This window comes from Pelophylax lessonae (genome assembly GCF_965119305.1).
Source record: "Pelophylax lessonae genome assembly, chromosome: 9".
NCBI classification, from domain to species: domain Eukaryota; kingdom Metazoa; phylum Chordata; class Amphibia; order Anura; family Ranidae; genus Pelophylax; species Pelophylax lessonae.
The window spans coordinates 22,279,579-22,302,100 of record NC_138776.1 but is presented as its reverse complement, the minus strand read 5'-3'; the positions used below and the strand labels follow the sequence as shown (position 1 = coordinate 22,302,100).

The 22,522-nt window shown below is 45.1% G+C and overlaps 1 protein-coding gene across 1 annotated transcript in view; it reads left to right on the top strand.

Moving 5' to 3' along the window:
- PYROXD2 (pyridine nucleotide-disulphide oxidoreductase domain 2) overlaps nucleotides 1–22,522 on the top strand; it is a 179,266-nt gene that overhangs the window by 80,094 nt on the left and 76,650 nt on the right. The window contains exons 9-11 of the mRNA XM_082268370.1: nucleotides 74–215; nucleotides 588–722; nucleotides 4,427–4,499. Of these exons, the coding sequence (XP_082124496.1) occupies nucleotides 74–215; nucleotides 588–722; nucleotides 4,427–4,499 (350 nt within the window). The remainder of the gene's footprint in view (nucleotides 1–73; nucleotides 216–587; nucleotides 723–4,426; nucleotides 4,500–22,522) is intronic.

Genomic DNA, 22,522 nt, shown 5'->3' with positions numbered 1-22,522 from the left:
AATGATAGAAAGGGTTTGATTAAATAAAAATGTTCTGGAAAGACTTCTGCAGCTTGTGCTTCCTCTATGACAGCTATGTTTTATTACATCACGTCATGGGAGAACTAGAGGGGAGAAAAGGCTCGTGGGGTTATGTAGAAGGAGGAATGGGCATGGTGTCCAACGCAATTGCCAAAGCAGCGACTGAAGCAGGAGCTGAGATTTACACAGAGAAGGTACGTGGAGCCAACCTTCTACCAGTAATGCTAAGACACAAAGAAATTTTATAAATTACCTTTATGCCCATTTTTATGATTACGTAGGAAACAGATCTTTATCTGTTCTTTCTATTCTCCCCTGTACTCCCCTATATAGCCATTTTATGTGATTGAAACACAGAGATACAATCACTTCTCCCAAGTCTGCCATTTTCAGTAGTGATAATTCTACTCAAATAATATTAGATGGCATTCTGTCAACAAAAAATTAACTGGAAGTTTGATTTTCAACTAAATGCATTATCCTTAAAGGCCGGCTCCAACCATGTCAGCCTGTAGAAGAGAAGATGAGGATTTGCACTGACTCTATGAACTTTCTAATTTTGGAAGGTAGTAGAGAAGATCTTAGTGGATAACAATGGAAAAGCTTATGGCGTTGTTCTACAAGATGGAACAGAAGTGCACAGCAGGTTGGTCCTGTCCAATGCCTCACCTCATCACACATTTTTAAAACTGACTTCACAGGTAAGTACTTTGAAATACATTTGGGTATTTTTTTAATTTTTATTCTTTACATGCAATACTGTATTAGACTTCTTCTGTAACATTCTTACTCAGCCAAGTTCATCTCTATTGATACTTTAATGCAGGGTCTCCAAACATTTTAAACAAAGGGCTAGTCTATTGTCCTTTAGACCTTAGGGGGGACTGGGCAGTGGCCAGTGGGTATAAAAAATGTCTCAGCAAACAATGTCTTAGATTGGGGGGTTAGTGGGAGTATGAAAATGTCCCCATTGTTGGTATTAGTGGGAAGAATTATGCTCCATCATTGATGTCAGTGGCGGAAGTCATGCCCCATCGTTGGTGTTAGTGGGAGGAATAGTGGCCCAATTGCCTGATAAAGGAATAGCCAAGTGCTACAGTTTGGAGACCACTGCTTTAAAGGATAGGTCTACTTTTAAAGTAGTCATACCCACCTTGCATAGTCTCTTACCTAAGCTAACACCTGACAGTGATTAAGAGAGCCATGGCCTGCCCCAATGTTTGCATCCTTTAAGAAATTTGGTCTTTACCACTGATGGTGCCTGTGCAGTGTGTAGGTGGCATGCAGCGCTGTGTGGCAGCAATAACACACACGTCCAATTGTGATTAAAGAACTTGGATGGAAATGATGCAAAAACAGTTTGCAATAAACCCGGAGCGAAGACAGCCCAACCAGGAACACTCACAAGTCCAACAGCATGTAGAGAGCAGGATTCAGCTAAACTGACAGCATCTCTTAGGGGCAGAATGCGGCCTGGCTGTCTTGTGCGCAAGCGGGAAATGTCCAGAGAAGTTGCAAGCCCTACGTTTTCCTCCTGGTCAGGAACCTTTTCCTGACGATAGTTCTGTCCCCACCAGGTGGAGCACCTGTCCCTACTCTTCCCACTCGAAAAATACACACCTAGCCTAAAAGCCAGGGCATTTATTTGGCTCTGTTAGTGGGAGTATGAAAATTTCCCCGTCGTTGGTATTAGTGGGAAGAATGCTCCATCATTGATTTCAGTAGGGGAAGTCATGTCCCATCGTTGGTGTTAGTGGGAAGAATAGTGGCCCAAATGCCTCATAAAAGAATAGCCAAGTGCTACAGCTTGGAGACCACTGGTTTAAAGGATAGGTCTACTTTTAAAGTAGTATTACCCACCTTGCATAGTCTCTTACCTAAGCTAACACCTGACAGTGATTAAGAGAGCCATGGCCTGCCCCAATGTTTGCATCGTTCAAGAAATTTGGTCTTTACCACTGACAGCATCTCTTAGGAGGGGCAGAATGCGGCCTGGCTGTCTTGTGCGCAAGCGGGAAATGTCCAGAGAAGTTGCAAGCCCTACGTTTTCCTCCTGGTCAGAAACCTTTTCCTGACGATAGTTCTGTCCCCACCAGGTGGAGCACCTGTCCCTACTCTTCCCACTCGCAAAATACACACCAAGCCTAGAAGCCAGGGCCTTTATTTGGCTCTGCCTGACCCAAAATGGCTGCTAGAGGTATATAGGATGGCAGCATCCAATTGGATAGCTTCACCAGTGACTCAAAAAAACATAGAGGAACAATGTGCCTTTTGACTTCCTCTCTAACTGCAATTCTGCTCAGGACAAGCGCTACCTACAGTGGAGAACGTAGACTTCACTTGCCTACAAGTGAGCCCTGATAGAGTTGAATAGGGATGTCTCCTAAACCCTTTCAGTTTTGTTAAGAGCTTACTGTGCACATGTGGCCGTTGTTGAGGAAAATGTCAACTTAATGATGTAAACATCTTGGCAAACCATGGCTGTTCTACTCAGATAAGTACTCAACTGGTGGATGTTAGTTAAAGCTGCACTATAGGCAAATAGCTAAATATACAGTTGAAAAACATATCTGCCAAAAGAATTGCATTTTTGCCCATCTAGTCCTGGGATATACACAGCACAGCTCTGTCCAGCTAGAATGGGAACCTGATCTTTATCTGCTCCAGTTTCACTTTCACTTACAAGTCTCCTACCAAACCCTCCCTATGATTGGGCAATAAAAGGAGAAGCAGCACACCAATGAGCTCATCTCTTTGTCACTCTGTGCCCTCCTCATACGAACATGTCCATTGCACTTTAAAGACCTGATTGGCTTCTTGTGCTGCTTGACGCCCCCCACTCCCCAAGCTCTGCTATACAGATTGTAAATTAGGATGCAACAGGCCAGGGGCGTAACTGCAGGGGTTGCAATTGCTACAGGGGGCCTGTGCGGCTCCCCTGTACACCTTGATAGGAGGGGCGGCGGGGGTAGCATGTAGAGAAATCACTGTCCTCCTTTTTCCTCCTTCCTCACTTTTGTTCTGCTGTCTCTGGGCTTCTGTGTGCTCCCCTGGTCTCCCCCCCCCCCCACACTGTGCACCCTTCCCTCTCCTGTTGGCTGCTGCAGGGGATGTGTCACAATAGAGAACCAGGAAGAGGTCAGTAAATATGTAATTTACCAGCTCCTTCCTTTTCTGAATGGACAGAGTCATAGTCAGTGAGATTGTAAAAAAATAAAATAAAATGATAAAAAATAATATAATTAAAATACCAAAAAATAAAAACTACTGACACCAGTGGGGGAACTTCCAGGATCGCAAAGGTCACACTTGCGACCGGGCCCTGGCATTCCACCACCGTTAGGAGGTCCCAAAGTGGCAGGAAGGGGGCCCACTGCAGAACTTGCGAAAGGGTCCCACTGCGGTACCATAATAAAGGGCCCTGAAATGAGAGTAAAGGGCCCCAGGATCAGTAGAACGAACCCCAGGTTAGAAGGGAAGGGCCCCAGCCAGGGGTCCAGGGGGGCCCTTCATGGTTTCTTGCACCGGGGCCCTGAAGGTTCTAGTTACACCTCTGCAACAGGCTATTATTAGATCAAACTCAGGTACCTACACTTCTTGTATTGAAAAAAAATAACAATGATGTTCCGATCATTACAGAGCCTTTTAAATCTAACTGAAGCTAGGCTTTAAGTCAAGAGGGTAAGGTAGGGGGTACTTTGGAAGCACCCTTATCCTTTTGGAGTAGAGTCAGGAGCAAGATCCACTTTTACATGTAAAGTTCAGGCTTGCTTATAAATTCAGCTCCTTGGCCATTTCCCATCATGCCCCAATGCAGAACACCCAAGTCATTGGACTTAAATGGAAAGAGCCATTCTCCAACCAAAGTACCATATACTGGTTCTGGGGTCGTGAATGTAGACTCATTTACTGAGTCACCGCCCTGTAACCAGCATGCAGGACATGACTCAAGGAACGGCTGCTTTTCTCAGAGTCTAATCACAGTCTGCTGCTCGGTGACATTAAGTGTCATATTATTTACAGCAATAATGCCGGTTCTGAATTTTGCACACAGCAGATTTCTCTCCCAGCTTATTGTTTGTTTCTATTGCTCCGGGCTTCTTGATAATGATGTTCGAGTCTTCTGGTAAGAATAATGAGAACATTATCTGTTATAGAAACATTGTCCTCATACATTGGTTCAGAGACAAATGACAATCCCGGCAGCCTGGCTACCAACAGTACTCTGCAAGAATGCAGCCCAACCAGCCGAGCGCCGTCTTTATTCAGGACACTGATTAGACCCTGTCCTCCCGTCACTAACACTCAGCAATAGCCACATTCATCCTAGCACAGGTGATTTTTTATTATTTTGTTATTTGCTGGATGGAACTGATGTCCTTTTTTTATTTTTTTTTATTTTTAGGAGCAATTGCCAGAGGAGTTTACAACAATGATCTCACAGTTTGACGCCAAATCCCCCGTTACCAAAATAAATGGTAGGTTTGCTAGACTCAATTACAGCAATTAGCTGAAGAAACAAAATATATTTACAGTTTAGTTAATGATCCAATTTGAGGCATGGGGATAATGTAGCTGTAAGCAAATCCATTCATAATAATAATGGAAACATTTTGGCTGCGGTGCTATTCCTCAATATGGGTCTTTTTTTTTAATATATTACGAAATGGATCAGAGTTTGCAAATTTGCTAGACAGCAGATTACCTCTCTAATTAATGTATTCGTAAAATTATTTGTAAAATATTAAGACATGAGTTTCTGTGTCTTGTATCATGTCTAACATTTGTCATTGACCGGCAGAATCTGGTAATGTTGTCACCCTACTTGTAGCAACCACCAAATGATGTCACCACCTTTCCAAATCACCTCTTTACAGGAACGAGATTCACCAGGCAATGGCAGCTGCCATTGTACAATTCAACATTGTACACATAGGTGTGCGCACAGGGTGTGCCAGGTGTGCCCAGGCACACCCTAATCACCCTGTACAGCACAGATTCCCCCTACTGCCCTGGCTCCCCTTCCTCTTACCCCTACAGCTCTTCCGGCTTCCCTCCTCTCCTGGCTGTTGCTGTTGGGATGATTTAGCATGAGTGGGGAAAGGGACCGGTAAATATATCATTTGCCGCCCCCCTCCCTTTCTGAATGAACATTGTGAGTGATCGGTAGTGTGCGTTTGAGCTTTGGTGTGCACACCCTAATGCATTAGGTTGCGCACACCTATGATTGTACAATCTGCAAGAGTAGTGAGGTGTCAAACAGGTAGTCCCAAATTAAGGAGTACCAACGTCCTAATAAATTTGGGCAAAAAGAAAGAGGAAATAGAGGCAAAAGGATTTCAGGGTACTGTAGAACTGAACATACACATAGATAATATAAAAAATATAAATGTATTTATTCATAACATCCTAAAACCAGTAATTCATACATCCTATAGCAGGGGTCTTCAAACTACGGCCCTCCAGTTGTTCAGGAACTACAATTCCCATCATGCCTAATCATGTCTGTGAATGTCAGTTTTACAATGCCTCATGGGATGTGTAGTTCCGCAACAGCTGGAGGGCCGTCGTTTGAGGATCCCTGCTATACAGGTAGCAGTTCATCTGAAGACAGACAATGCAAATGGAGAAACTCTCTAGTGGTGCCACACAGGACTAGTATGTAGCAATGTAATCGCATAAGCGGGAACGCGGGGGAACGCAGTTCCGGCACCTCCAGCACTGAAAGTATGTAATGGCAAGGGGTGCTGGAGAGTCTATGATGCTGGCTGCTGGGGAATCTATTGTAACTGGTGTGGATCTATTGTTGCTAGGGGACAGCTTATGTTGCTGAGGGGTCAGTTGTTGCTGGGAGGGATCTACTGTTGAGGGAGAGGCTTATTGTTACTTGCTGCTGGGAGATCTGTTGTTGATGCTGGGGTTTATTGCTGCTGAGGTGGTATTTTCTAACAGGGGGCCCATTGTTGCTGGGGGAGGGGGGGTTATAATGTTGTGTGAGGGATCTATAATTGCGTGGGATATATTGTTGCTGGGGTGGGGTCTATTGTTGCAGGGGGGATATATTGTTGCTGGGGTGGGGTCTATTATTGCTGGCTGCACGGGATCTATTTTACTGATTTTCTCTGTTATCATTAACAAATTGCATACAAATTACTTAACACCACAGAATAATACTTGGTTCTGTATTCTCTAAGAGGGGTTGTATTGGGAGGTGGGTAGGGGGTGGAACCAAGGCGCAGTGCTCGAAGGTGGGTAGGGGGCGTGAGACAAGGGGTGACATAAAAGGGGGGAGTTCCTGCACCTATTGTCTGAGAAAAAAAGCCCTGCGCATAAGACTTATCTTAGTGTGTATAGCCCTTGCCCAACATGTTTCGCCGGATCTTATCCGCTTCTTCAGGGGTCTTTTGTTAGGAGAGAGTTCCTGTACATCTACATAGAGAGCTTGCTTCCAAATATAGCTTGGTGGTGATGTAATTCCTGTGGTGAAAATAGCTCCCGAAATTTGCTTCATCCAGAGACAAAGAGAATATCTGACCTCGCCCACGACTATCTGGGAACGGTTCACAGGTGTAAATAGCAAACTCATATTGGACTCCCATGTTCCCCTGGGAGGCGTTTTGCGACGTCTGCCAACTTATGTCTGTTGGCCCTCTCTTTGTCTCTAGATGAAGCAAATTTCGGGAGCTATTTTCACCACAGGAATTACATTACCTCCAAGCTATATTTGGAAGCAAGATCTCCATATAGATGTACAGGAACTCTCTCCTAACAAAAGACCCCTGAAGAAGCAGATAATATCCAGTGAAACATGTCGGGCAAGGGCAATACACACTAGGATAAATCTAATGCTATTACATTGCTACATACTAGTCCTGTGTGGCACCACTAGAGAGTTTCTCCATTTGCATTGTCTGTCTTCAGATGAACTGCTAACTGTATAGGATGTATGAATTACTGGTTTTAGGATGTTATGAATAAATAACTTTAAATTTTTTATATTATCTATTTGTTTGTTCAGTTCTACAGTACCCTGAAAGTACTTTTGCCTCTATTTCCTTGTTCTTTTTGACCATTGTACAATCTGCGTAGGCCTAAACCTACATGTTTGTATGGACATATGTTCATGTATGGACAAAGTAACCCACTGGGAAATTGTTAAAATGGTCAAAGACCTATATTGCCAGCACAAAAACTGAGACACAACCCAGGTAAAGTGGCACCTTATCCAAAAACAATATTCAGAAATGAAAAATAGAAATAACATATTACTTTAACGGTTGCCAACTCTTAACCCTAAATGAGGAAATGAGTACTCCAAATGTATAGAAATATATAGTTTTTTTTTTTTTTTTACAACATCACAAAGTTTTTTCATGAAAAACATACCCAAAATACATACAGCTGAAAGAATTCTGCATTCCCCCTTATGCTAATATTGTCATTCTAAGTGCAACGAGACCTGTCTAAGGTGGCCCAAATTGCTAATTTTTGTATAAGTGAATAGATATGGTGACGAACTACCATATGTGGGGTCTGATGCAGGGATAACATCACTAGTAGTGATCGCAACGCGTTTCGTCAGAGGCTTCTTCTGATCCCATTAGTAATACAGTGTATCCGGAAAGTATTCACAGCACTTCACTTTTTCCACATTTTGTTATGTTACAGCCTTATTCCAAAATGGAATAAATTCATTATTTTCCTCAAAATTCTACAAACAATACCCCATAATGACAATGTGAAGGAAGTTTGTTTTGTGATCGCAACGCGTTTCGTCAGAGGCTTCTTCTGATCCCATTAGTAATACAGTGTATCCGGAAAGTATTCACAGCACTTCACTTTTTCCACATTTTGTTATGTTACAGCCTTATTCCAAAATGGAATAAATTCATTATTTTCCTCAAAATTCTACAAACAATACCCCATAATGACAATGTGAAGGAAGTTTGTTTTGTGATCGCAACGTGTTTTGTCAGAGGCTTCTTCCGGTGATCCTATTAGTAATACAGTGTATCCGGAAAGTATTCACAGCACTTCACCTTTTCCACATTTTGTTATGGTACAGCCTTATTCCAAAATGGATTCAATTCATTAGTTTCCTCAAAATTCTACAAACAATACCCCCATAATGACAACCTGAAAGAAGTTTGTTTGGAATCTTTGCAAATTTATTAAAAATAAAATACGAAAAAAACAAAACACTGCGCAGGCACCTTGGCTACCTCAAAATGCCATTGCTGGCCTCTGTAGACAACTGTGCATGCTTGGCAATACTCTTGCAGTGTTGCTGACTTTCCTTTTCTGGCTTTTGGCTATGGAGTCCAGTGGCACCAAACTGGGGTGGCCAAGGTGCCAGTGCAGTATATCAAATGGAAAAAAAGCAGGCAGGCTGGTTGTACTAAAGTCAATCGATAGACTGAGTTCAGTACAACCAGCCTGCCCATAAACGGATTGAAATTCAGCCAGTTTCCCCGCTGAACTGGCCGAATTGCGATCCGTCTATGGCTAGCTTTACTCCTGACCTCTACACTCAGTGTGCCACTTACTCCTCACCTCTGTACTCCATTACTGATTTGCTTCTATTACTTATTAACAACATATGCATAGAGATGTATAGAACTGTTCGCCGGCGAACAGTTCCCGGCGAACTTAGCATGTTCGCGTTCGCCGCTGCCGGCGAACATATGCGATGTTCGGTCCGCCCCCCATAAGACATCATTGAGGCAAACTTTGACCCTGAACTTTACAGTCAGCAGACACATTTCCAGCCAATCAGCGTACCTCCCTCCCACACCCTCCCACCTCCTATAAATAAGCAAGGGCAGCATCCATCTTAGATCATTCTGAAGCAGTGTGTGTAGTGAGAATAGGGAGAGAGCTGCTGCTGCTGCTGCTGCTGTTAAGCTAGGGACAGTTAGTCAGTGTTCCTGGTCTTGCAGTGTTCTTGGTCCACTACTGCTGTAATATCAGCACCCCAAAAAGCCCTTCTAAGGGCTGGTATTTGTGTTTTTTTTTTTTTTTATATATATATATATATATATACCTAGCGTCCCCAAAAGCCCTTTTAAGGGCTGGTAATTGAGTTGTTTCTTCATATATATATATATATATCTATATCTATCTAGTGTCCCCAAAAGCCCTTTTAAGGGCTGGTAATTGAGGATTTTTTTATTTTTATATATATACATATATATATATATATATATATAGTGTCCCCAAAAGCCCTTTCAAGGGCTGGTAAGGTAATAGATTTTTTTCTTTATATATATATATATATATATATATATATATATATATATATATCTATTGTACACTGCAGTTGCCTGCCCGCTGTGTGTGAGAGGCCACAGACCTACCACAGACTGTACTGTGTGCACACCACACTCATTTCGGGTGGCACAGGCACAGTACCTGGCATTTTAAAAAATATTTTTTTTTTCTCTGTCATAATTGCAGTGAGTGCTGTGTCAGGTCCACAGAGTGCACTGTACCCACTGCAGTGCACTGCCCACCACTGATATATATACGTTGGCACAGCATCTTGTTGCAATAAATTGAAAAAAAAAATATTTTTTATTATTGCAGTTGCCTGGGCTGCCAGTGACTGTCAGGTCCACAGAGTGTACTGTGCCCACTGCAGTGCCACTGTGTGCCCACCCACCACTGATATATAAGGTGGCACAGCAGCTTGCAAAGTAAAAAAAAAATATATATTTTTTTAAATTGCAGTTGCCTGGGTGCCAGTGACTGCTGTCAGGTCCACAGAGAGTGTACTGTGCCACTGCCCACCCACCACTGATATATAAGGTGGCACAGCAGCTTGCAAAGTAAAAAAAATATATATATTTTTTTAAATTGCAGTTGCCTGGGTGCCAGTGACTGCTGTCAGGTCCACAGAGAGTGTACTGTGCCACTGCCCACCCACCACTGATATATAAGGTGGCACAGCAGCTTGCAAAGTAAAAAAAAATATATATATTTTTTAAATTGCAGTTGCCTGGGTGCCAGTGACTGCTGTCAGGTCCACAGAGAGTGTACTGTGCCACTGCCCACCCACCACTGATATATAAGGTGGCACAGCAGCTTGCACTCATAGTACAACAGTAACAACACATTAAAAAAAAAATGACAGGCAGAGGCAGGCCACCCCGCAAGGGCCGTCGTGGTCGTGGTGCTGTGATTTCCTTAGGCTCTAGAATAATGCCCAGTGTTCAGAGGCCACCACAGCCCCTGAACTCAAAAAATTCTGAGGCCATAGTTGACTGGCTTACACAGGACACCCAATCGTCTACAGCTTCCGCTCGGAACCTTAATGCACCATCCTCCTCCAGCTCAGCTTCGGGCACCTCTCAATTTACCACTCGCCAGCCCGCCGGCACCACCACCAACACTAGCACCACAGCCGCTTCACTTGATCCGTCAGAGGAGTTATTTTCACATCAGTTTGAAGAAATAAGTGATGCGCAACTATTAGTGCCAGAGGATGTAGATAACGGGGATATGTCTCAGTCAGGCAGCATTATACACATGGACGTACATTGTGAGGATGATGATGTTGTACCTGCTGCTGCTGCCTTTGCTGAGTTGTCAAGTGAAGCGGCTGATGATGACGATGTGTCTGTGGATGTCACCTGGGTGCCTGCTCGAAGAGCAGAAGAAGAGGGGGAAAGTTCAGATGGGGAGACAGAGAGGAGGAGGAGACGAGTTGGAAGCAGGGGGAGGAGGTCATCGCAAGGAGCTAGTGGCGCAGTCAGACAGCATGTAGATTCGGCACCCGGGGTCAGCCAGACAGCACGCCAATCAACGCAAGCTGTTGCCACCACCAGAATGCCGTCCTTGCAAAGCTCAGCAGTGTGGCATTTTTTTTGTGTGTCTGCCTCTGATATCAGCGATGCCATTTGTAACCTGTGCCAAAAGAAACTGAGTCGTGGGAAGTCCAACACCCACCTAGGTACAACTGCTTTGCGAAGGCACATGATCTCACATCACAAACGCCTATGGGATCAACACATGAGTAAAAGCAGCACACAAACTGAAAGCCACCATCCTCCTCCTGGTCCAGCATCTTCAGCCACGTCAACCACTGCTGTCCTCCATGCCCCCTATCAACAACCCGCCCCTCCGCCTCTCACCTTCAGCAGTTCCTGCTCGTCACCTGCCCACAGTCAGGTGTCTGTGAAGGAAATGTTTGAGCGCAAAAAGCCAATCTCGCAGAGTCACCCCCTTGCCCGGCGTCTGACAGCTGGCTTGTCGGAACTCTTAGCCCGCCAGCTTTTACCATACAAGCTGGTGGAGTCTGAGGCCTTCAAAAAATTTGTCGCTATTGGGACACCGCAGTGGAAGGTACCCGGCCGAAATTATTTTTCACAAAAGGCAATCCCCAACCTGTACTCTATTGTGGAAAAAGAAATCATGTCACGTCTGGCACACAGTGTTGGGGCAAGGGTCCATCTGACCACTGATAGCTGGTCTGCAAAGCACGGTCAGGGCAGGTATATAACGTACACTGCGCATTGGGTAAACCTGCTGGCGGCTGCCAAGCATGGAATGCGTGGCTCTGCTGCAGAGGAGTTGGTGACACCGCCACGACTTGCAGGCAGGCCTGCTGCCACCTCCTCTACTCCTCCTACTCCATCCTCTATGCTAACCTCCTCGGCTGAGTCCTCTTCTGCTGTTGCGTCTTGCTCCACACCAACTGCACCCCCCCAGCTCCCCAGGGGCTATTCCACATGCCGGATACGACAGTGTCACGCTGTCTTGGGGTTGACTTGCCTGAAAGCAGAGAGTCACACCGGACCAGCACTACTGTCCGCCCTGAATGCACAGGTGGATCAGTGGCTGACCCCGCACCAACTGGAGATCGGCAAAGTGGTGTGTGACAACGGGAGCAATTTGTTGGCGGCATTGAATTTGGGCAAGTTGACACATGTGCCGTGCATGGCACATGTGTTGAATCTGATTGTGCAACGTTTTGTGCAGAAGTACCCAGGCTTACAGGACGTCCTCAAGCAGGCCAGGAAGGTGTGTGGCCATTTCAGGCGTTCCTACACGGCCATGGCGCACTTTGCAGATATTCAGCGGCGAAACAACATGCCAGTGAGGCGCTTGATTTGCGACAGCCCGACACGTTGGAATTCAACACTGCTAATGTTCGACCGCCTGCTCCAACAAGAAAAAGCGGTCAACGAGTATTTGTATGACCGGGGTGCTAGGACAGCCTCTGCGGAGCTGGGTATTTTTTTGCCACGCTACTGGACGCTCATGCGCAATGCCTGTAGGCTCATGCGTCCTTTTGAGGAGGTGACAAACCTAGTGAGTCGCACTGAAGGCACCATCAGCGACATCATCCCATATGTTTTTTTCCTGGAGCGTGCCCTGCGAAGAGTGCTGGATCAGGCCGTAGATGAGCGTGAAGAGGAAGAGGAAGAGTTGTGGTCACCATCACCACCACCAGAAACAGCCTTACCATCGATTGCTGGACCTGCGGCAACACTGGAAGAGGAGTGTGAGGAAGAGGAGTCAGAGGAGGAATGTAGCTTTGAGGAGGAGGAACACCAACCACAGCAGGCATCCCAGGGTGCTCGTTGTCACCTATCTGGTACCCGTGGTGTTGTACGTGGCTGGGGGGAAGAACACACCTTCAATGACATCAGTGAGGACGAGGAATTGGACATGAGTAGCTCGGCATCCAACCTTGTCCAAATGGGGTCTTTCATGCTGTCATGCCTGTTGAGAGACCCTCGTATAAAAAGGCTGAAGGAGAACGACCTGTACTGGGTGGCCACGCTACTAGACCCCCGGTATAAGCAGAAAGTCTGTGACATGTTACCCAATTACCGGCAGTCGCAAAGGATGCAGCAGCTACAAAATAAGTTAAAAACTATGCTCTACACAGCGTATAAGGGTGATGTCACAGCACAACGGGAATCCAACAGGGGAAGAGGTGAAAGTAATCCTCCTCCTACCACCACAACCACGCCGGCAAGGACAGGACGCTTTACAGACGTCTTGTTGATGGAGGACATGCGGAGCTTTTTTAGTCCTATGCATCGCCACAGCCCTTCGGGGTCCACCCTCAGAGAACGACTCGACCGACAGGTAGCAGACTACCTTGCCTTAACTGCAGATATCGACACTCTGAGGAGCGATGAACCCCTTGACTACTGGGTGTGCAGGCTTGACCTGTGGCCTGAGCTATCCCAGTTTGCCATTGAACTTCTGGCCTGCCCCGCTTCAAGTGTGCTGTCAGAAAGGACCTTCAGCGCAGCAGGAGGTATTGTCACTGAGAAGAGAAGTCGCCTAGGTCAAAAAAGTCTTGATTACCTCACGTTTATTAAGATGAATGAGGCATGGATCCCGAAGGGACTGACAGTGGAGGATGCATTTGACTAAAAAAGGCCTGGTGATGACTGAGATGCCTTGGCCTAAAAATGGTCCACACGCTGCTGTATATAATCATTCTCTGCATGCCGGATGACTTATGTGACGTCTCCGCCACCAACTACGGTTCAAGCAGCAATGTTTTAGTGCACTTTCTGCCTTAAAACCTCAATTTTTCAGGCCGCTGCTACAGCAGCGGCTGCAACAATACCTACTTTTTCATGCATGTGTACAAATGCCTAATTTTTCTGGCCTCTGGTGCTACACTGTGGCTGCAAAAAAACAAAAAACAAAAAAAAAGGCACATACATGTGTCAATTCCCCTTCGTGATCGTTACCTTGTCGTGGTGAAGGGGCTTGCGTATCACAATGAAGCGATCACCTCTAGGATTGTGTTGGCACACCCCAGATGATAAGGTCGTTGCTTCATTGTGTACAGACCAAAAGCGATCCGCAGGATAATTTTTCATAAAAAAAAACATTCATTTTCTTTCATTCTTTCTGCGGAGCTGGGTATTTTTTGGCCGCGTTACTGAATGCTCATGAACAATGGCTGTAGGCTCATGCGTCCTTTTGCGGAGATGACAACCCTGGTGGTCAGTCGAACCCAAGGCAACATCATCGACCTCATCCCATATGCGTTTTTTCTGGAGCGTGCCCTGCGAAGAGTACTGGATCAGGCTGTAGATGAGCATGAAGAGGAAGAGTTGTGGTCCTCATCACCACCAGAAGCAGCCTTGTCGTTGTCAATTGCTGGACCTGTGGCAACGCAGAGAGAGGAGTCTGAAGAAGAGAAGTCAGAGGAGGAAGGTGGCTTTGAGGAGGTGGAATACCAGCCACAGCAGGCGTCCCAGAGGGCTTGTTCTCACCTTTCGGGGACCCTTGGTGTTGTATGTGGCTGGGTGGAGGAAGAGACCTTCAATGATGTCAGTGAGGACAAGGAACGGGACATGGCTAGCTTGGTATCCAACCTTGTGCAAATTGGGAGTTTGCGGTTGTGCAAATGGACTGACTGACTGTTAAACGGGGAGTTTGGTCTGTCAGAGTTTGGTCTGTCACTGTGAAGCGGGCAACGGGCGTAACCCTTACACTACTTGACCGATAAAACATCATACCTGATCGTATTCACACACTGGATGTTTTAGTGCTGGTTTACACTGCCGCTACCACTAAAGTAGCGTCGCTTCCAGTGCGACTTTGGCGCGACTTAGCGCGACTTTGGCGCGACCTCATCGCGAGGTGACTTTTTATTTGGCCAATCACAATATCATGTTTTGTTACCGTCACCTAATTTCCTTTTCCTGTTTTTTGTTTTACATATTTCCCCATGTGTGCAGTGTTGTCTGTGTCATAGCTCAACTGATAGGCATGTTTGCCTTGGCATATCATATTTCAGCTTGCCAGAAAGAAAAAAAGACAGCTGGAAAGACACTGCATTAGTTTTCTACTAAAAATCATAAGAAAAATGCTGTTTTTTTTGGGTTGTGGACATACTACAGAGCTGAAACTTGACAGGTACACTTTTTAGACCCCCCAGACACTAAATACAAAAAATGACATGCCTGCCTAAAAAAATGCCCGATAAATGCCTGCAAGAGAAAAAGACAGCCGCAGAGAAGCCGTATTCCTGAAAATATAAGAAAAATGCTGTTTTTTAGGGGTTCTGGACATGCTACAGATCTGAAACTTGACAGGTACACTTTTGTGACCCCCCAGACACTAAATACAAAAAATGACATGCCTGCCTAAAAAAATGCCCGATAAATGCCTGCAAGAGAAAAAGACAGCCGCAGAGAAGCCGTATTCCTGAAAATATAAGAAAAATGCTGTTTTTTAGGGGTTCTGGACATGCTACAGATCTGAAACTTGACAGGTACACTTTTGTGACCCCCCAGACACTAAATACAAAAAATGACATGCCTGCCTAAAAAAATGCCCGATAAATGCCTGCAAGAGAAAAAGACAGCCGCAGAGAAGCCGTATTCCTGAAAATATAAGAAAAATGCTGTTTTTTAGGGGTTCTGGACATGCTACAGAGCTGAAACTTGTCAGGTACACTTTTGTGACCCCCCAGACACTAAATACAAAAAATGACATGCCTGCCTAAAAAAATGCCCGATAAATGCCTGCAAGAGAAAAAGACAGCCGCAGAGAAGCCGTATTCCTGAAAATATAAGAAAAATGCTGTTTTTTAGGGGTTCTGGACATGCTACAGATCTGAAACTTGACAGGTACACTTTTGTGACCCCCCAGACACTAAATACAAAAAATGACATGCCTGCCTAAAAAAATGCCCGATAAATGCCTGCAAGAGAAAAAGACAGCCGCAGAGAAGCCGTATTCCTGAAAATATAAGAAAAATGCTGTTTTTTAGGGGTTCTGGACATGCTACAGAGCTGAAACTTGACAGGTACACTTTTGTGACCCCCCAGACACTAAATACAAAAAATGACATGCCTGCCTAAAAAAATGCCCGATAAATGCCTGCAAGAGAAAAAGCCAGCCGCAGAGAAGCCGTATTCCTGAAAATATAAGAAAAATGCTGTTTTTTAGGGGTTCTGGACATGCTACAGAGCTGAAACTTGACAGGTACACTTTTGTGACCCCCCAGACACTAAATACAAAAAATGACATGCCTGCCTAAAAAAATGCCCGATAAATGCCTGCAAGAGAAAAAGCCAGCCGCAGAGAAGCCGTATTCCTGAAAATATAAGAAAAATGCTGTTTTTTAGGGGTTCTGGACATGCTACAGAGCTGAAACTTGACAGGTACACTTTTTAGACCCCCCAGACACTAAATACAAAAAATGACATGCCTGCCTAAAAAAATGCCCGATAAATGCCTGCAAGAGAAAAAGCCAGCCGCAGAGAAGCCGTATTCCTGAAAATATAAGAAAAATGCTGTTTTTTAGGGGTTCTGGACATGCTACAAAGCTGAAACTTGACAGGTACACTTTTGTGACCCCCCAGACACTAAATACAAAAAATGACATGCCTGCCTAAAAAAATGCCCGATAAATGCCTGCAAGAGAAAAAGCCAGCCGCAGAGAAGCCGTATTCCTGAAAATATAAGAAAAATGCTGTTTTTTAGGGGTTCTGGACATGCTACAGAGCTGAAACTTGACAGGTACACTTTTTAGACCCCCCAGACACTAAATACAAAAAATGACATGCCTGCCTAAAAAAATGCCCGATAAATGCCTGCAAGAGAAAAAGCCAGCCGCAGAGAAGCCGTATTCCTGAAAATATAAGAAAAATGCTGTTTTTTAGGGGTTCTGGACATGCTACAGAGCTGAAACTTGACAGGTACACTTTTGTGACCCCCCAGACACTAAATACAAAAAATGACATGCCTGCCTAAAAAAATGCCCGATAAATGCCTGCAAGAGAAAAAGCCAGCCGCAGAGAAGCAGTATTCCTGAAAATATAAGAAAAATGCTGTTTTTTAGGGGTTCTGGACATGCTACAGAGCTGAAACTTGACAGGTACACTTTTGTGACCCCCCAGACACTAAATACAAAAAATGACATGCCTGCCTAAAAAAATGCCCGATAAATGCCTGCAAGAGAAAAAGCCAGCCGCAGAGAAGCCATATTCCTGAAAATATAAGAAAAATGCTGTTTTTTAGGGGTTCTGGACATGCTACAGAGCTGAAACTTCACAGGTACACTTTTTAGACCCCCCAGATGCTAAATCCAAAGAAATTTTTTATTTTTATTTTTTTTTAATTTTTCCAATAATTGGCTCTCTATCAAAAAATTATAATTTTTAAGAACTTTTTTTTGCGTGATCCCTCTCCGGCATGCCACAGTCCAGGTGTTAGTCCCCTTGAAACAACTTTTCCATCACTATTGTGGCCAGAAAGAGTCCCTGTGTGTTTTAAAATTCGCCTGCCTATTGAAGTCTATGGCGGTTCGCCCGGTTCGCCGGTTCGCGAACATTCGCCGATGTTCGCGTTCGCCGTTCGCGAACCGCGAATTTTAGGTTCGCGACATCACTACATATGCATAGGGAGGGAGAAGGCACCATGAATGCACATCAGCAGACATTGGCACAGGCATGTGTGAGAACCCAGCCTAGTGTCACTTGACAGCTGCTGATATAACAGATAGGATGGTGGTGGCCACTGGCTAGTAGTGCACTGGCTATATTTTGTGACCAAAGGATTGGTCCACCTTTCAAGAACTTAGCAGCCAACGGCATTTTATCCTGAAAAAGAGTAAGGGTCCTTTCACACGGGACTCCATTTTGCTCAGCGGGGATCCATCCCCCGATCCCCGCTGAGCAGGCGGATGACCGCTCTGTCTCCGCTCACTGTGCAGAGATGGACCTGTCAGAGCATGGCTCTCCTCTATGGGAGATTGGATGAAAGCGGACCGCCTGTCCATTTTCATCCGATCCTATCCAATCTGATCCCCAATAGGGTTTCCATCCATCTAGATTTCAAGGACAGGATCAGATCGGATATCAGCAGGTGTCAGCGGACATGTCACTGCTGACATCCGACATTTGATAGGGGTGCATGGAGCATCCGATCATGTTCGCCTGAAAAATTGACAGGCGAACCTGATCGGAAAACCCGTGTAAAAGGGGCCTAAGTAAAAAGAGAAAAAAAGAGGGAACATCCAAGGGACAGTGTAAAGACCTGGATCACCTGCTGGTGGCACTGTGGTTCCCAGAGCGGAAGGTTGTAGCTTCGATGTCCACCAGCAAGTATCTCCTCACCTGATGCTGGCTGCTGGATATTTAGTCCTTCTCTACTATTACTGTCAGCCACATGCATTCTTGCTGGTAAATCCTGAGCCTGATTCTTGCCTGCTCCTGCCTTGCACCTACAGTATGTCCTGCTCCTTAACTTGCGCTTGCCCTGCATCATGTACCCTTCTGTATCTGTTCCCCTTGTTCCAGATCCCTGTCCTGGTTCCCCGCTTCATTGCGTCTCCAGTTCTGTCCTGTGATCTGTCTTCCTAATCATGTATATAGTGTATATGTTGTATTATAGTTAAGTTGTTAGGTATTTTGTCTTCAGTTATATGGTTTTGGTTCACTTGTATCTTCACGTTTGCGTTGTTTCCTGTTTGCTGGTGTTTGGATGTCTCCTGTTTTACTATTAATAAACTTACCTTACTATATATAGTCTAGTTTCAGTTTCCTAGTGTAGCCACACAGATCTGGCCAACTCTGCTGCTGGTTCCTGACAGACGGGTTCTCTTTAACCACTTTACCGCTGCTCACTAGAGCTCTACTGCGGCAAAGTGGCTCGATAACGTCTGGCGGCGTAGACCTACGTCGCCAGACATTCCCCTCTCTCGGCGGCACGCGCGCGCCGCCGGAGGCTCGCTCCCGCTATATTCAGTCACAGCGGGAGTCGGGCCAGGGGAGGAGCGGCGGTGATCACCGCCGCTCTTCCCCGATCATCGAGGAATCGAGTGTGGAGATCCGCCCGCTTGTGTAAACAAAGCGGGAAGATCTCCTAAGTGACAGGCAGGGTCAGATTGCATAGCTGAACCTGCGATCTGTCCCTGTGTCACTCAGTCACCTCCCCCCACACATGTCAGTAAAACCCAGGCATACATTAACCCCTCACTCTTGAAAAGCAAGTGCGAGCATGGTGGGATATCACCACCCTGGAGGCATATATAGCAGAGGGGATCATTAGTCGGGGTCTCCGATGGGACGTATCACCACAAGATGGTTTAAATGACGACCTCTCTGTAAGAGAGTGGTATGACTTTTTCCATCGAGTGGGGCTCGACCTACAGTCTTTGGTTTTAAAAAGAAAGAAAAGGAAAATGGATCTTTTGAATAAAAAGATTCAGGACCTGCAAACTAAAATAGAAACCAAAAGTGATTCCCCTGAGGTGAGAGAGTTCAGTAATAACACCAAGTCCAAATTAGATAAAATTGACAAAGAAACACACCTCAAAAAGGTAAAAAAATTCACGAGGGACTGACAGGATTTTAACAACGGTCAGGTTTTTTGCTGGCAAGCAACATTACCAGGACCCACTCCTGTAGAGGCCCCGATAAGAGAGGAACCTATGGAGGCTGTGAGTAATGGAGCGGTTGGGGGTCAAGTACCTGTTCCTTTGATACAGACCCCAGTTGTGCGCCCTAGGGCAGGTGTGTCACACATTCCAATTAGACCTGTGGTAGAGTGGACAGGACCCCCTATTAAGGGTGCCAACAGGGGTAACAAAACTAAGAGAGGCACCTCAAGAGGTAACTTTCAGGGAACAGGGATCCCAACCCACAACCAATACCAGGTCCTCGCCAATAGATCCAACGGATGGGTAGAGGACACTGGACCAAAAACCCCCCTGAACCCACCAAAGCAGCCTTTTTTGGGGCGGGGCTGGGGCAGGGGGAGGGGTCGGAGTCGACCATACAACACCAAATATCCACCACCCGACAGGCAATTGTATCGAGAAAGTACGCGCCCCGAAGAGGAGTACGGGCCGGAAGAAGGATACAGTTCCAAAAAAAGAAGGAGAGACTGGTGAACGAGGGAATTTTTAATATCAGTAGTGTGAGTTTAAATAAGAGTGAACTCCACATTCTGGACCAAGGGCTCAAATGCGCCCCCAAAAAACCTATCAATAAGTTCAATACTTACATTGACATACACAAATATATAAGAAAAGTGAATTTAAAAAAACACTTTCTGAATAATCCCATTACATCAATCAGCAACAGGAACAGTGGAGGGATGGTAAATAGTGGATTGCGTAATAAATCTACTTTTAACCCACCGGTTAGTAATAACCACTGTGTGGAAGTTTTTAAAAGTTTAGTTTTACGTGATCTACAATCTCTTGAACCTGGATATGAGGTCAACAAAAAGTATAAACATATAAATGAAGGCCTAGACTCGTTGGAATCTCGGAAAGAGATTATCATCCGCCCGGCCGACAAGGGCGGTGGAGTGGTAGTCATGGACAAACATTTTTATCATGACCAAATTAAAACCATGTTAAGTGACACCTCCACCTACACCAGATTATATAGAGATCCCACGAATGACTTTGTGGCAGATTTGAAACGATTGGTCGAATCGGGTTTTAGGGAAGGCGTTCTAACCAAAAAAGAACGCAACTATTTAATACCTAGTGCTTGCCGTATCCCTATCCTGTATACGCTGCCTAAAGTCCATAAGGACGCAACCAACCCACCTCCGCGCCCGATTGTGAATGGGATTGGGTCGGTGAGTGCACGATTGGGCCAATATTTGGACCAGTTCCTGCAAAAGAGTGTGGTTCAAACAAAAGCCTTTTTGAAGGACACTGCAGATCTTCTCCTCGTGCTGGATGGGGTTGTGCTAGGGGACGACTCACCGGTCTTTCTTGTTACGGCCGACGTGTCGTCCCTGTACACCATCATCCAGCACGAGGATGCCCTCTTATCCCTAAATTGGGCACTCAGCCAAAGGGACGATCTGCCTAGGGAACAGAAAGTGTTCATTGGCAAGGCTCTAGATTTTTGTCGGAGCCATAACTATTTTTGGCATCAGAGTGATTTCTTCAGCCAAAAAACAGGTGTTGCTATGGGCGCCAAGTTTGCCCCTAGCCTGGAAAACTTGTTCATGTCGGAGTGGGAGGACAAGTTTGTTTTTAACCAGGAACGGCAGGAGCTAAGATTATACAGGCGCTTCATAGACGATATCGTCTTTATTTGGCAGGGATCGGAAGAAGGTTTGATTGGTTTTATGGAACATCTGAATTCCAATCGGAATAACATTAAGCTAGAGTTCCATCACAGTCCTAATGAAATCAACTTCCTAGACGTTATAATCAAGAGAGAGGGTAATAAACTCACCACTAAAGTTTTCTTCAAAACAACAGATAGGAACAGTTACTTGGCAATCCAGAGCGGACACCATCCTAACTGGCTCAGGAATATTCCTAGAGGCCAGTTTGTCCATGTAAGGCGTAACTGTACTTCTGTTACTGATTATATGGAACAAGCAGAGGTCCTGAAGGATAGATTCATTGCCAAGGGTTATGACGAATCTTGTTTGGACAGGGAGATTATTAAAATTAAGAATGCTCCCAGACCTCTAAGGCCTTCAGTGAAATCTGCAAATAGCAATGATAATCCCAATTGGAGCTTTTTGTCGGATTTCTCCAACGACTATAAAAAGTTAGAGGAGATTTTCAGACATCACTGGCCCATTCTGCAAATGGATAGAACATTAGGCCCAGTTCTACCAGCTAAACCAACATTCATATATAGACGAGCCCCGAATTTTGGTGATCAAATTGTAAAAAAGGTATTAGATCCCCCGAATGTCTCTTTTTTCCCAGACATGAAGGGCTCCTTCACCTGTGGGAGATGTAGGGCTTGTTCATTTACACCAACCAATTTCAGGAGAAGAGAATCCTTCACAGTTCCGGCAATCAACAAAACTTTCAAAATAAAAAGTTTGATCACATGTGACACCACACATGTGGTCTATGGACTGATGTGCCCTTGTAACTTAGTTTACATAGGTCGCACTAAGCGGACCTTGAAAGTGAGAGTAGGTGAGCACATCACCAACATTTTGAAGGGTAGACGAGAACACAATGTGTCCGCACACTTCCGCAAGTTCCATCAGAGGGACCCTAGGAGTCTCCACTTTTGGGGAATTGAGCGTGTTACCCTGTCGTGGCGGGGGTCGAATTGGGTGAGGGAACTTTCCAAGTTCGAGACTAAGTGGATTTTCTTCACCCAGGCCCTCGCCCCGACGGGGTTAAATATAGAATTGGATTTAAATTGCTATATTAGCGATTCGTGAATTCCCCCCCTTTTTTGGGGTCATTCTGTATCTTTGGTAGACATCAGGTAGTCTACCGGGTTGTGGATTATTCTTTATTTTATTATATTTTTATGGTCGTGATTTTTTAGTATTTTTCAGCATTTTTATGTATTTTTAATATATATATATTTTAATATACATGGTGTGCTCCATATATATATATATATGTATACTGATCTTAGTTCACATGCTGTATATTTATGGTGATCAGCATTGTTATTTATTATGTGCAAAATTGTGTATGTTGCATTATGATTTTTATGCGTTTGGCAACGCTCTGCAGACTTGATATCGGCACAGGGTAGATCCTTTGGATGACGCTTTT